General features: G+C 42.2%; 2 protein-coding genes across 2 annotated transcripts; both read left to right on the top strand.

Annotated features, from left to right (window-relative positions):
• The first annotated feature begins 1,475 nt into the window (after positions 1–1,475).
• Positions 1,476–2,477, top strand: LOC139299269 (free fatty acid receptor 3). The gene has a single exon (XM_070922176.1). The coding sequence runs from the start codon at positions 1,476–1,478 to the stop codon at positions 2,475–2,477; it is 1,002 nt and encodes a 333-aa protein (XP_070778277.1).
• Positions 2,478–6,033: 3,556 nt separating this feature from the next.
• LOC139299046 (free fatty acid receptor 3-like) lies at positions 6,034–7,011 on the top strand. The gene has a single exon (XM_070921920.1). The coding sequence runs from the start codon at positions 6,034–6,036 to the stop codon at positions 7,009–7,011; it is 978 nt and encodes a 325-aa protein (XP_070778021.1).
• The last annotated feature ends 7,496 nt before the right edge of the window (positions 7,012–14,507 follow it).

Raw genomic sequence — 14,507 nt, 5'->3', positions numbered from 1 at the left:
GTTAGCAACTAGCAGGTGAACATAGTGGAGCACTGAGCAGCTAAAGAGACAGATATTTACCTCAGGAGTTGGTAGAGACCAAAATCAGAGCTGAAAGAGAGTGAATATTGGACCTACAATCATCAGGTGGACACAAACACGAATCCGAATGAATGAAGGCGTTGCTCCGTAACCGCTGGATGTGTAAATAAGCAACTGTTTGCCAACAAGTTCACCGTATCAACTCGAAAGGTGTTGAAAAGATGTTCACAACTTGTTCCTGCTGCCCCCAAGTGGCTGCAGGTTTAAGGGTTTGGTTCTTGAGATAAGAACAATGGAGATCACTGTGGGATTCTTGCCTTTTTTCAATATGAGCAAAAGTAGTTATTGAGACAATCACACCAATATCCTTAAAAGCCCGAGCTTTTGTGATTGACCATTTAAATGGGACTAATTAAACGGCCCTCATGTTAGAAACAGCCACTGCAACCTCCTGAGGCTTCCTGAAAAAACCAACATGGATCAGGAGAGTAACTGTACACACGAGTGTTTTGAACAGCGGATCACTACATTAATCAAGCAGCTAGCAGTCATGTTTTGAACTGCTGCAGGGGTTTTCTTGGAAAGATGTTTCTTGGTATTTGTTTTGTTATTCATTCTGCTCTAATAAAATGCCTCTGCAACAAGTCACAGGGATTTTCTGCTCCATTTGCTTCACCAAAAGCCTTTTGCATGGCACACCCACTCTTCTCTCACACAAACACACACTAAAGAACTCATTCTCCGCCATAAAACTGTGAGAAGTGCCATCATGCCACAAACATGTCACCGTTTCCCCAAAGCCCAACCCATCCTGTCCTCGCATCGACCATCAACTTCAGCACATTTATGACTTTACTGCCCGGCCCTCCAGTTCATTTAGACAGCCTCGGCTTTAAGGGAATGGCCATGTGCTTCCTGACACGCTGAATTATTCTGAATCATTTGACTTAAGGGCCCAGATGCTACCTGTCTGTTACCCTCCACTGAGAGGGCAATTAAGGCAGCCTGGTGCCTGCTAAATGCCCCCCTACTTCTGCATGACTGGATGCGTCTCCTTATCTGGATCTCTGTCATGATGTCGTGTGCACCTCGCCCCCTTCTTGCCCACGTGCATCAGCACCTTTGTGGCCACCGCCTCTTCCCCCCCCCACCTGTCTCAGAGATGTTGCCTGTGTGTCAGAGCTGAGTCGAAACACAACGGAGGGAGAAACCTGGCACCACAGCAGCTCTCGTTGGAAAAGGACATTGGTGCCACGAATGGAGAATCTGTCTTTTAAAAGATGTGGTCTATAAATGGAGAGGACACAAGGACAACCCGACTGTTTGTTTGCTTCTTTTAGTCGAGACTTTCCTGTGAGCTTGAGTTAGTTTGAAGCTTTGTCCTTGTCATGGTACATTGGAGGCAGTGCTACCTTTTGGCTGGACTCCCTACGTCCACGTCCTAAACCGAAGACATGCAGGTGACTAACGAGGATTGCGTCGCTCTCTCTGTCTACACCTTCACCTTTCTGCTGGGTCTTCCCGCCAACCTGCTGGTCCTGTTCGTGTATGTGCGCAAGGCCTGCAAGCATGGCGCCACACCCAACGTGGTCTACGCCCTCAACCTGTGCCTGGCCAACCTGGTGCTCGTGGCCTGGCTGCCCGTCAAGGCTCTGGAGACTTTGCTTCAGGACTGGAGGCTGCCAGCACCCGTCTGCCCCGTCTACAGCTTCTTCCTCTTCTCGTCGCTGTATGGCAGCTGCCTGTTCATCACCGCTGTGACGGCGGGCCGCTACCTCAGCATCGCATTCCCAATCATCTACAAGAGATACCGCCGTGCTCGGATCTCTTGCTTCATCAGCGCTGCCTTGTGGGCCTTGGTGCTCCTTCACCTCAGTTTCGGCCTGGTGGCTGAAGGAGGGGCTCACTTTGTCTCCGTTCAGGATGACACCTCAGTCTGCTATGACCACTTCAACGCCTCCCAGCTGGCTGTTCTTCTGCCTCTACGCCTGGAGATGGCCATCGTCTTGTTTCTCCTGCCTCTTATTGTGACGTCCTTTTGCACGCTGCGCTGCGTCACTCTGGTGTGGCGCTCAAATCTGCGCCCGATGGGGAAGAGAAGAGTCCTGACTGTTGCGCTGTCCACGCTGGCGGTGTTTGTGGTGTGCTATGCACCCTACAACGCCTCGCACGTTGTCGGGTTTGTGTTGAAGGAAAACGTCGAGTGGAGGACGTACGCCATGCTGACGAGCTCCTGCAACGTTTTCCTGGAGCCTGTTGTCATGCTGATGCTGTCGCCAGCTGTATCGAGGGGGGTCATGGGAAGAGTATGTGGACGGCAAAGCCAGTTCAGCCGCATTGAGGGGTGTCGCCATCGATGTCATAGCGCCAACGGTGTTGCAAATGTCCGAGCACCACCTACACTAACTGAGAGGAGCCAGGCGGGAGCGGAGGTGACTAAAGTAAGTCAGGAGTGAGGTCACGGTGGGCGGAGACTTCAGGGACTTTGGGAAAAGTAATAATAGGATAAAAACATTCATGGACAGTCTGACAGAAGACGTCCTTTGAGCCCCAGAAAATCTAGAATCACCGCTGCTGATCTACAAAATGAGGCTGTCTGTCATGTTATGTCAGCATCTTTCCTGATGATAGAAAGTGACTCATTATGCACTTTTTCCCACGAGTGTTTCGTATTCTGGGAATGGCCAAAGGTGTTGCCAACTCGTCAGTAAATAGGAACCTTTAGGAGACGTGGAAATCCATGTTTTTGGCCAAGGAAACTGCTCATCGTTGAAATGGAAGAAGAGTTGCTTTTCAAACGCAGTCAGTGGAAAACAGTGTTGAACTTTACGTCAGACAATTCGTTTTGGTGACAAATGGCTCCATCTGGTGTCTGTCAGTTCAAGGGGAATCTCTTGTGTTTTCAGTGGACTAAACCCAAGACGAGCTGTGAGCACAACTTTCCCATGGCAGATATTTAGACTTGTGGAACACAGATGCAACTAATATCCTCAATTATGGCTGCATTTCATTTGTGTTTCAGTGTCAGGGAACTGGCTCACTGTCACACCTGAAGGGAGCAGATTGTTAATGTTATAAAGGTTTATCAACAATTAATTCTACATTTTAATTAATATCTGTTTGTGCATTAATTGACTGGTTTCTGAGCTTTCTCAATGAAGTCTGTTTAATAATAAAATGTCTCTAAAATGTCCTTCAAAATAAAGTATGATGTTTTCAAGTGTGTCGTGTAGGTTGTCTGTTAAAGAATAAAGACATTTTCAAAATACTTTTGATTGATATTTCTAACTTCCTGTTGGCTATAACACACACACATACATGCCACTACAGGACGAAGTCAATGACATCAAAAGTATTTAATTTTGGAAATAAAAACCAACTTTCAGTAAATCATTGAAGTTAAAGATTGATAAATGTAATTTTGATACAAACTTCTCAGCACAGCATCATCACTGTTCAAATAATTTGCTAAATAATTGTAATCTGTCATCGTGGACATCTTATATCTAAGTATACATCAAGTGTTATACAAAATAAATGAAAACCTAAAGTTAAAAAGTTTTTTTGTTTCCTTAAACGTCAGAGAAAAGTGTGTCATAAAACAAAAACTTCAGTATGAAGATATTTTGAGATATATCCTGTTATTCTACAACCTGGCAAAGTGAACACGAAACATAACATAATTTAAGAAAATAAATAATATTCTCCTTGTGTTTGAATAACTTCCTGTGCTGATTTTGATGAAGACTCCAGTACTGAAAGCAGTACAGTAGTTTAACAAAGATAAACACACTGAGTCTTGGTGGGTAAACTGTGTTAACGTTCATACAAACGTGCACATGAACCACTTGATAAACAAATCTGCTCTTAAATGTGTCTGAAATGTTCGTCCTGCAGATCAGCCAGGGATCATTTGGCACAATGCTGCAGACTAATCACAGGTTAGTTGTGGAGAACGTTGTTGTGCAGACAGACAGTTTAAGAAGGGGGGGGGCTGCTGGAAGGAGGTGTGATACAAACTGACGGGGTGACAGGCTGCAGACTGAACCCATCTGCTCCCTCGGGCAGTCTGATCCTCAGTGACCGAGCCGGGCGCCAACACCAGTCGGCTGCCGGAACTGGAAAACATGTCGCTGCTGGTGACGGACAGCAGGTATGTTATTCTGCTCTAATAACTGCAGATGTAGCTGCTGATTAATCAATTGAAGTTAATCTGAAGTTACTTTGGTGTATCAGTGAGTGTAAAATACGTTTTCACGTTTTGCCAAAACTTGCTTGTTTGACTCATTTAAGCAAATTTTATTTGTATTGTTTGGTTTGATTTGTAAACATTAAATAGTATTTTTAACTTTTTTCTTATTATTATTTTAAAATTGTATTTATATATTTATATGTGTATCTCATTTTGTTTTCTTTGTTTTATTTTTAATGGGCTTAAAAAAAAAGATGAACCCTCATAAGTGATGAAGGCTCCAGGAATTCATTTCTTCCTCATCTGTAAATAACAATAACAAAGGGAGGTGTAGCTTCCCCTTTATAGCCACTGCATATTTCTTTAAGCATTGTTGTGAATACAAGATAAAAGTTGTATTTTTTCAATGGGAATCTGGGGAATGTGAGTTCTGTGTCCTCTTGTGGACAGATAGTCTCTCTCCTCTATGGTCAGATGTTGTGACGGACGCAACATCCGCCCTTCTCTTTGTCACTGTCAAGACCTCTCACACAAAAAGTCATGACGACACATTTCCACCTACATCACACCGAGCTTTGGAGCCGTTGCTGGGAGATGATGTTTGGAGAGCGAGGAGAACAAAGATTGCGTCCAGAAGCTTATTAAATTTCCCCTTGTTGAAGGCGAGATAGCAGATATTCAGTAGGACGTGCAGATTAAGTGCAGTCCTGTGATCTGATCAAACAGTCTGCTTCCAGGAGGCGAAGCATGCTGCCAGAGTGCTGCAGCCTCAGACAGGACAGCCGCACAGTGATGGAGAGCCTGGGTTCTCAAGCTTGACAGGTCAGTTAGTCTCACTTCTTATAACTTCTGCTCAGCAGCGTGGATGGATTGACTGTATATGAAACTGAAGGAAGTGAACGATGGATTTTCAGATCTTTGATTCTAACAAGAGTCCATCAGCAACGAATTGAACAATGAGTCGATCCTACTCACAAGTATTGTCTATGTATCTATGTACCACACTGTTATACTGGGTGATATGATCCTTAATCACTGTGAGAGTGGGCACTGTAGTTCATTTTAGTCAATCCCACAAACACTGTCCTAATACTCACGACAGCAACAAATCCTCAGCTGAAAGTAGTCCCCAACATGTTAACAATTTACTCCTATTTGAGTAACTTGTGCTACAAACGACCGGCTGTTTCAGACATTTTAAGTCTTTATTTGCGAGAGTTGCAATGAATGAAAATGTTTTATTTCTACTGATTTGTTTAAGCCTTTCAGCAACTTTTGTTTCCTTCAGGAGATTGTTTAACAGGTGGTAAGCATGCTAAAATGCTCATAATGAAAATGCTAACATGTTTAGCAGGTATAATTTTACCATCTTAATTTAGCGTGTTGTAATTGCTAAGATTGTTCATTAGCACTAAAAGTAAAGCACAGCAGTGGCTTTGGTTTGGCAGAAAAAACAAATTAATGGACAAATAAGATTTTGACCTGACATTAATATTGATCAAGTTTAATGGCAATCTGTGTGATAGATGATGATACATCTCACATTAAACCACAAATACCAACCTCACGGTGGCACTACAGGAAAAGAGAGGGGATCACCGAAGTCAGAAGGACTCGTCCTCTGGGGACCATGAATGTCTGTACAACACTGCTTGCGTAGCTGAAAATGAGATAAAACTTCAGAAATCCTCTTGATAATGTTTTAGTCCTCACAATCAGAGGTTCAAAAGAGGAAATGTTTTCCTTTTATGAATCATGATTCATGTTTTCTTGCGTCCAGTGTCTCAGAGAGTCTGTCCCTGGTGTGAGCAGCCGCCGTGATGTGCAATCACCTGTTGCTTCCCGTCTACATCCTCACCTTTCTGATGGGGGTCCCCGCCAACATCCTGGCCTTCTGCACCTTCTGCCGTAAAGTGCGCCGCAAGGCAGCCCCAATAGACATCCTTCTCCTCAACCTCACCATCTCCGACCTCATCTTCCTGGCGTTCCTGCCATTTAAAATGAAGGAGGCCGTCGACGACATGGCCTGGATGCTGCCCTACCAGCTGTGTCCCTTCACTGGCTTTCTGTTCTACGTCACCATCTACAACAGCACCCTGCTCCTCACGGCTGTGAGCGTGGAGCGCTACCTGGGGGTCGCCTACCCCCTCAGGTATTCCTTGTGCCGCAGACCCCGCTACGCTGTGTTGGCCAGCATCATGTTCTGGGTGGTGACCTCTCTGAACCTCAGCATCGTCTACATCATGCCCTACGCCCAGTGGAGCAAAGGTGCAGACAGTGACAACACCAATGGCAGCACCACCACCAGCTCTGCCCTGCCTCCACCCACCTGCTACCTGAATTTCACAGAGGAAGAGCTCAGAATCCTACTGCCAATCCGCCTGGAGCTCTTCCTCGTTCTCTTCTGCATCCCCTTCTTCATCTGCTGCTTCTGCTACGTCAACTTCATCCTCATCCTGTCCCGTCTTCCAAACATCGGCAGGCGCCGGAGGCTGCGTGCCATTGGTCTGGCACTCGGCACTCTGATAGTGTTCGCCGTCTGTTTTGGGCCTTACAACGCCTCCCATGTGGTGGGGTTTGTTCGCCAGGACAGTGAGTGGTGGAGGAACATGGCATTGCTCTTCAGCACCTTCAACGCCTGCCTGGATCCATTTATCTTCTACTTCTCCTCAGCAACTGTCAGAAGCATGTTAAACCACTGCTTCAGGAACATCATGGCAAAGCTGCACATCCTGAGGTGTGGAGGGGCTCCTCACTGTCCTCACCAGAAAAAATACAAGGAGGCCCCCCTTCCTTGAAAGTTCTGGAGAAATGATTAATGTAAATGTGTTTTTGAGAGAGTGTTTGTTTATTTCATGCAAAACAAATATGGACAAAATGAAGGTTTGGGAATCGTTATTCCAGTCTAACCAATGAGGGGGGCTTTTAGATGAACCAATCACTGTGGCTAACAGACAACTGCGTGTCCTTTTACAGGCAACGCTTGCTCCAGAGCTTAAAAGGGATGCAATAAACGCTTCAATGTGCAAGTTTATTTTCAGTGATTTATCTGCTGATTCTGTTTTTGTCAAGCTAGAACATTCAAAGCTGAAATTTACTTCACTTTACATCATATGAGTCATTTTCATGTTCATTAACATGATATTACAGATGTTATAACAGAACCATAACATTTTGGTACCACCTTGAAATAAGACTTAAAATAAGGGTTTAAAAGTTGCCTCTATTTAGAGTGACGGTTTTTAATATATCCTTTGTACTTTAATGTTGTAACACTGTCGTGGATCCTCGAGTAAAGAATGTTTTTTACTTTGCAGAAAGCCATTAAGTCTGCCGTTACGACGTGTTACGTTTGTAAACCATTGATATAGCGTCAATACTGAAGTATAGTGAGTGTAGCTGCTTCATAATAAATCAGATCTGCAGCAATTATTGTTAGGAAGTCGGTAATAAAAGGTTTGTTGTCTGGATCCTCTACAGTCGTTTTCCACTGGAGGTTCCTTCCAAGTTAAATAAAGAGCAAAACAAACCGTCACTGAAAAGTGTTTTCATTACAGCGATCGCAGCATATTTACCAAAGTGACTCAGAGCTTTGTACAGGTGCAATTCGTTTTAGCGGCGGTTGACTGAAGGGTGAAAGTGGGAAACTCCAACATCCGACATTTACGTGAAGGCTGCAAAACAGCTGCTTTTCAAAAAGAGTCATTGCTGTATTTCTACACAAACCTTTAAAAGAAAGACAGAAATGCAAAAATACAATAAAAGAAAAATGCGTCCAAAGGGGAAGTTAATAAAAGTTACATCTGGAGATGTCTAATGACGTTCGCTTTCGTTGTTGTAACGTTGTTTTCGACTCCAACTCAACTACATAAAAGTAGGTCAAACAAAATGGCGCTATAACTCTGATGAGCTATCAGGGAAACCTCGCTCTGGAAATGAACTACTTCGCCTGCCCCAGTATAGTAGAAAAAACTGCGTATGAACTTCCAGCACCGGATCTAACCGGCATGACACTAATGATTTAACCGGGAGAGTTTCAAGCCCATCCGAGCAGCAGAAGTGCTCCAACTGTGAGTCACAAAACATCGTTTATGGGAAAAAAACAGTTGTCTGTTCTCAGAGTAGTGGGGTTACCGTGGTAACCACATGTTTCATGTTGCACTCTCTGTGACCTTTGGGTGTAAATGAAGCAGGTAACCGTCCCATCAGGGCACAAACACAAAGTATCCTGATTAAATATCATTTTCTGTGACTCACAGTGCAACAAAGACACACACTTTAATCAAACATGAGTGTTTTATAGGAGCAAATAAAAACCAGACGATGTCAGACTACACAAGCAGGAAGTGAAGCCTGCACGCTGCCGAGCTCATTTGGAGTTATAAGCAGGGACAGCCGGAAGTGTAAACACAGAGATTACGCGACGCTGTAGTGAAGCGCAGTTATAAAGTGAGTCTCTGTCTGGTCTGAGAGGGACGTCAAACAGGAAGTGACTGATAACCGCCCTCTGACCATTTCCTGTCAGTAATAATGAACCCAGCGCTCCTATGCAGGTGGAGTGCATGTACACACAGATAACATCCCTTTATAGAGTCCTGCTATATACAGCCAGGCATGTTGGCTCAACAGTGCACTTTATCCATTTATTAGTTTATTCAGTAAACCTACAATTTATAAGAAGTTTAATGAAAGCCGTTTAGTCTCGTGTTCCCCAGCAGGTGAAGAGTCAGCTGAAAAACAGAAATGTACTATTGCTGTGGGTTTTCTTTGGCTCAAATTCACCTTAAAAATCCCCATAGTTTGCTAATAATTTCCAGAAAAGTAACTGTTATGTACCTGGAATTTCTGAGGAAGGGCCATTTAATTAGGTACCGACAATCTGTACACTTTTAATTATTTCCAGTTAATTAGCAGTGCAACCCGTACAGTGGCCATCTTTTCTGTTTCTGTACACATCAGGCCAGCTGAGCGTGTAAAACGGAGGAGTTAAGATATTTTGTTCACGATAATAAAAACATTTTTACTCGAGGTTAAATGGAGCTCTGTCAGGTTCTCCAGTCATTAGTCATTTCAGTTCTTTCTCTGCTCAGCTGCTATTTAGCTCCCTGGGTCTTGTTTTGAACCAGTCTACAGACATTTCTAGCAGCTCTTTGGCAGAGTGGTGCATTGGGCTAAATGCTAACATCAGCATGCTAACACGCTCACAATAACGATGTTTCCATGCTGATGTTGAGCAGGTATGTTTCACCATCTTTGTTTAGCGTGTCAGCATGCTAACATTTGCTAATTATCAGTAAAAGTACAGCGGAGGATGGGAGTGCCATTCATTTTGCAGGTATTTGGTCATAAACCAAAGTACTGGTCAAAATTTCAGTTTTAATTTAAAATTTTTAACTTATTCAACTTATTAGAGTTCATCCTGAGGGAGACATGAGTGTTTGGACAAAGTTCAAGATAAAGATGAAAGATAATTCAGTCTGGACCAAGTGGTGGACTGACCTTGAATCCATAGATAACAAAAACCTTAGTGGATTGTCTCAGAACATTGTCTCTCTTTTAACTATAATCAGTACCAAACTACATAGTGATTTCTATTCATTTTTGGAGGAAATTATAAGAAATTATGCCCCCCCCCCTTAAAATATAGTGTCACAAAATCAGATCTGAAATTAATGAGGGAGTATAACTACTCACAGGAAGCAGTGAATGACTTGTTAACACTTATTTAAACTAGTGATTGAAAGTAATAAGGCTGGTGTGGAATACACAGGAATTGTGTGAATATATATATATTTTCTTTTTAAATTTGCTGCTTTCTAAACCTTTCCACTTCCTCTTACGTGTGCAGGTTTCGGCGTGATGAAAACACCCTACTAATGTTGTCCAAATATCAAAAACAAACACACATTTCATACATAGAGTATTTATTCAAAAAAATTAAATATGACAACCAAATAAAAAGGCTCAACGTAGGACCAGGATCAGATGAGTGTTAAGACAAAAAAGGTCTTGACATACAGTTTTACTTCTAAAAGTGACACCATTTAATAATCAGGCAAAAAAAAAAAAAGCACATTAATATACTGTGAAACCCAAACATTAATTTTGTTTTTGAGTATGATATGCAGCCAACCGCAGAGGTTTAAAGATTTATTATTGTGGGGAATCCCTTAAAATGGGAGACGGGCACTCGTGGAGTTACAACTCAACCGAAGAACTATCCCAAGTCTGTAAACGTCTAAATTTCACATTAGAAGACGAAAGAAAAAAATCAGTAAAAAAAAAAAAAAAAAGGGGGGGGGGGGGTCAGATAGTGACATGCATAAACTGAGGGAAGGCCAGACGAACTGATTGCACAGAAACTTAACGATATCTTCATTATTGCCGTCCATTCAAGAATGAACACATAAATTAAATGCTAAAGGAGGAAAAAAAACAAAAACGTGTTTAGAGGCAGTAAGGGAGGCATCATGTCCCTACAGAAAGAAAGTTAAATAAATAATGCTACATAATGTCTACACTGAGCTACTGGTTACCTACGGAGTCATGAGTGTTCCCCTATTTTTTAATCTTTCAGAAATGTTAGTTTTTGGGTTGTGCTTGAGAGTGCCCGTCCACTAAACCGATCCCCACAGGACTTTTGGTCCTGTCAGCTCCACACTGATCAGTTCTGCATATTTTTGTGTTCTTGGCATATGTCAGAGGTATCCACACACACACGCACGCACGCACACACACACGCACACACGCACGCACGCACACACGCACGCACACACACGCACACACACAAATACATACACGCACACAATCACACCTTACAGTATTGTCATGTATCAATATATACTTATCAATTTGGGGCCTCAGCGCCCTTTCTGAAAGTTAAGATTTCTTTGATTTACTTGTTTTTTTATTTTCAGCACCATCAGGAAAGGCACAGTCTGTTAACGGACAAATCGGTCCGAGGATGAACTTTCAACCCTCCTCCTCTCATGAATATGTAAAAGAAAAAAAAGAAAAAAGAGAAATAAAATAAAACTTAGATGCAGTTTGCAGCACATGCATTGAGAAATGCCTTAAACCCCATCAAACTCAAAGTCTTTCACTTCTTTGATGAGCTTTTGAGATGATAAAATAACAGCAGAGGGAGGTCTTCACAGGTCTTTGCAGAGGAGGGTTGACGGTTCATCGGATCACTTTACATGACAAAACAACCCTCAACAGTCTCCACAAAAGCAGGTCAATGCAGCAAACACGTCCGGTTTGCTTTGAACACAAGTAAACCTATTGCATTATCAAATTTGGAAAAATGATCACAGACCACTACGATTATTATTAAACGCCATATTTCAATACAGCTGTCACGCTTCTGCTTTAAATAGGACTTTGTTAGAAAAAATAAGTGGTGTATGCATTACATTAATCTCCTTACATATAAATATATCTTAATTCAGACTTAAAAATGCTTTTGTTTTTGAGGAAAAAGGCATCTGATGTCCAGCGCTGTAAGACACAAAGCCCTGCCTACAGGCTCTAGAGGTTGATTTACTGTACGTGGCGTTGTTGAGTGTAAAAGGGATTCCCGTCATAAGGCTCCAAATAGACTTTCAAAAACAAGCAGAGCACAAGCCAACAATGTTAAACATGCCCACAACTAAGTTTTCTTCAAGTAAAATCAAATGCTGGTAATGTCTGACATTAAGAAACAGCTTCAACAGGACAACAAAAGCAGAGGGGGGACAAACTATTCGGTTATTTTTAGAATTAAAATGCTTTTTAAACTGAAGGCGACTCCAAACGAAAGAATATCTAATCACGCTCAAACTTTGCCCGGACACAACACACACCTCAGCATCACGACTCCGTTCGACCATAAACACGTGCATCTCTTTAAGTGCAGTAAAATACCATATCCTCTTAATCTCTCTGTATTAATATATAGCCTATATGTATCTGATGAAATATCTCATGAATGTGTTTTCTTATAGCAGCGTAAGTTTGGTTCTGGTGACACGTGGCTAGCACAGTTAGCAGTACAGAGCCCTCCAGCATGTTGCTGTAAGGCTGCAAGAAGCGAGAAACCATACAGGACAGCAACCGCACCCGCCCCCCCCCCCCTCCCTTCCAAGTCCTCCACCCTCACCCCGACCAGGCACGTTGGTTTGGTCCAAGAGATGAAACCTGAAGGCTTCGTCTGTGTTAAACTACACTGTAAGGCCATGACAGACAGCACCCTCAAGGGCTGGGCATCAAAAAGAAGTAGCACTGCGACTGATATCTGGCAACGATAAAAAAAAAAAAAAAAAAAAAGGCATAAAAAATATTGATGAACTTAAAAATGTTGTCGATGTAATTTTAATGTGATTCTTTGATAATTATTTGGTTATAATTTGAGGTCGATAAGCCACCACACCAGTGTGTCCAAATGTAGCAGAAAAATGGTTTCCTCCAAAGTAGCAAGGTGGTTTTTAAGTACCGTCTCTGAAGTAGAGCTGCAACGATTAATCCATTAATCAATTAGTCGATCTACAGAAAGATAATCCGCAACCATTTTGATAATCGATTCATCTTTTTAGTCATTTTTCAAGCAAAAAATGCCAAACATTTTCTGGTTCCCGCTACTCAAATGTGAGAATTTGATGTCCTTCTTCATCATATATGGTAGCAAACTGAGTATCTTTGGATTTTGGACTGTCGGACAAAACAAGACATCTGATACATCTGTGGGAAATTACAACAAATATTTTTTAAAAGAAAATAAAGTGATGATGAAAATAATCATTAGCTGCAGTATGAAAACTAGTTTTGGAGATACCCAGCCCAGGCAACCTCTGAAAACAAATGCAACAAATGCCAGGTGATAAAGACTCTGAAATCTGAATATGAATGAGTGCAAACAGCGAGTCCTATCAGTGCACCGAGTGAGGACACACCTCCAAGTCGACAGTCTCTGCCTTCAACTGGCTGGATGTTAACGCCTGCTCCGAAATTCACATTTACAACTGCATCCTACGGAAAGGCCAGAGAAGCAACAAGTGCGATTATTTACATTTTTGTTTTCTCATTGACATAAAAAGCGTTGTTTTTTTAGATCAAGACATTATAACTAAATCATGAAAAGAAACAAAGCTGGTGTTGAAGTGCAGAAAACTGTTCATATTTCATGATCAATGTGAGCTTTGTTTTTTTTGTGTGTGATGCTGAAACTTGTATGAGCTCCATAAAAGCGCGTCCAACTCTGAACACACGGATACAAAGCATGTTAAGTCGAGTAATTACTTCCTGATCATGAGAAAACAAAGCATTAGGAATAATCTCACAAACTTGGCATGCGTTGGGATCAACTACAGCCCGACCGCATGTGTCGGGCAGTGCAGTGTTTTTACAGTGCGCATTAACAGAGGCACCCAAACCAACGTACGATTAAAAACCTTCCATCCAACCAGCAGTTCACTCTCTAACCAAATCAGGCACTTTGTTTGATCTCTCCAAAACACCATCAGACCTCACGGCGGCTCCACACATCCTCACATCTGCAGCAACAGTCCGACTTGTTCATGAGAATGTCAAATACTAATACATTCCTGAATCCAAGTTCATTATTACTTGCCAAAACTCACTCGTAAACAATTTTAGCACTCCGACGCTCATCGAAAAACATTCAACACTGAACCTGCATCGCTCTGTGTTAACACCTTATTGCACTGAAGGAGTTTTTGACAACTAAAATTGGTCAGTTCCTCACGTAAAAACTGGGAAAAGTCAGAAGGTTTGTGGTCGTCAGTATATATATATATATATACATAGATATATATGTATATATATATGGTCTACTCGGCTCTATTGCTGAAAACGAATGTTAATTTCAGTTAAAAAGAACTCATAAATAGCAAGAGGAATAAAACACACAAGAAACGTTTGGTATAACACTTTGTACCAAGCTGAACTACGAGTAAGTTTAAAATTGTCCATTTTGTGGCCATGGTATTGTATTCTAGCAGTCCTCTTTATGCACCTCGCCTCGCAGTAAGGCATCAAGCGATACACAATACCTCATCGATGGCTGTATGTGGCTTTGTTTAAAAAGAAATATTGAGATTTCATTCAGTGTCTGTGTTGGTAGACTGTCGTGTTACACTTCTCACCGTCTGGCTGAATGACTGTGAGGAACCATTGGCTTAAAGGGAGACAGAGGAGTGACCGCAAAGGCAGCCTGACGTTTAACGAGTGTACTCGTCTTAACGTGTTGCCATGGCAATCACACATTTGCTCAACAGAGAAAAAAAACACATACAGT

This window comes from Enoplosus armatus, chromosome 16 (genome assembly GCF_043641665.1).
Source record: "Enoplosus armatus isolate fEnoArm2 chromosome 16, fEnoArm2.hap1, whole genome shotgun sequence".
In the NCBI taxonomy this organism is placed as follows: Eukaryota; Metazoa; Chordata; class Actinopteri; order Centrarchiformes; family Enoplosidae; genus Enoplosus; species Enoplosus armatus.
This window is presented reverse-complemented; position numbering and strand designations above follow the sequence as displayed.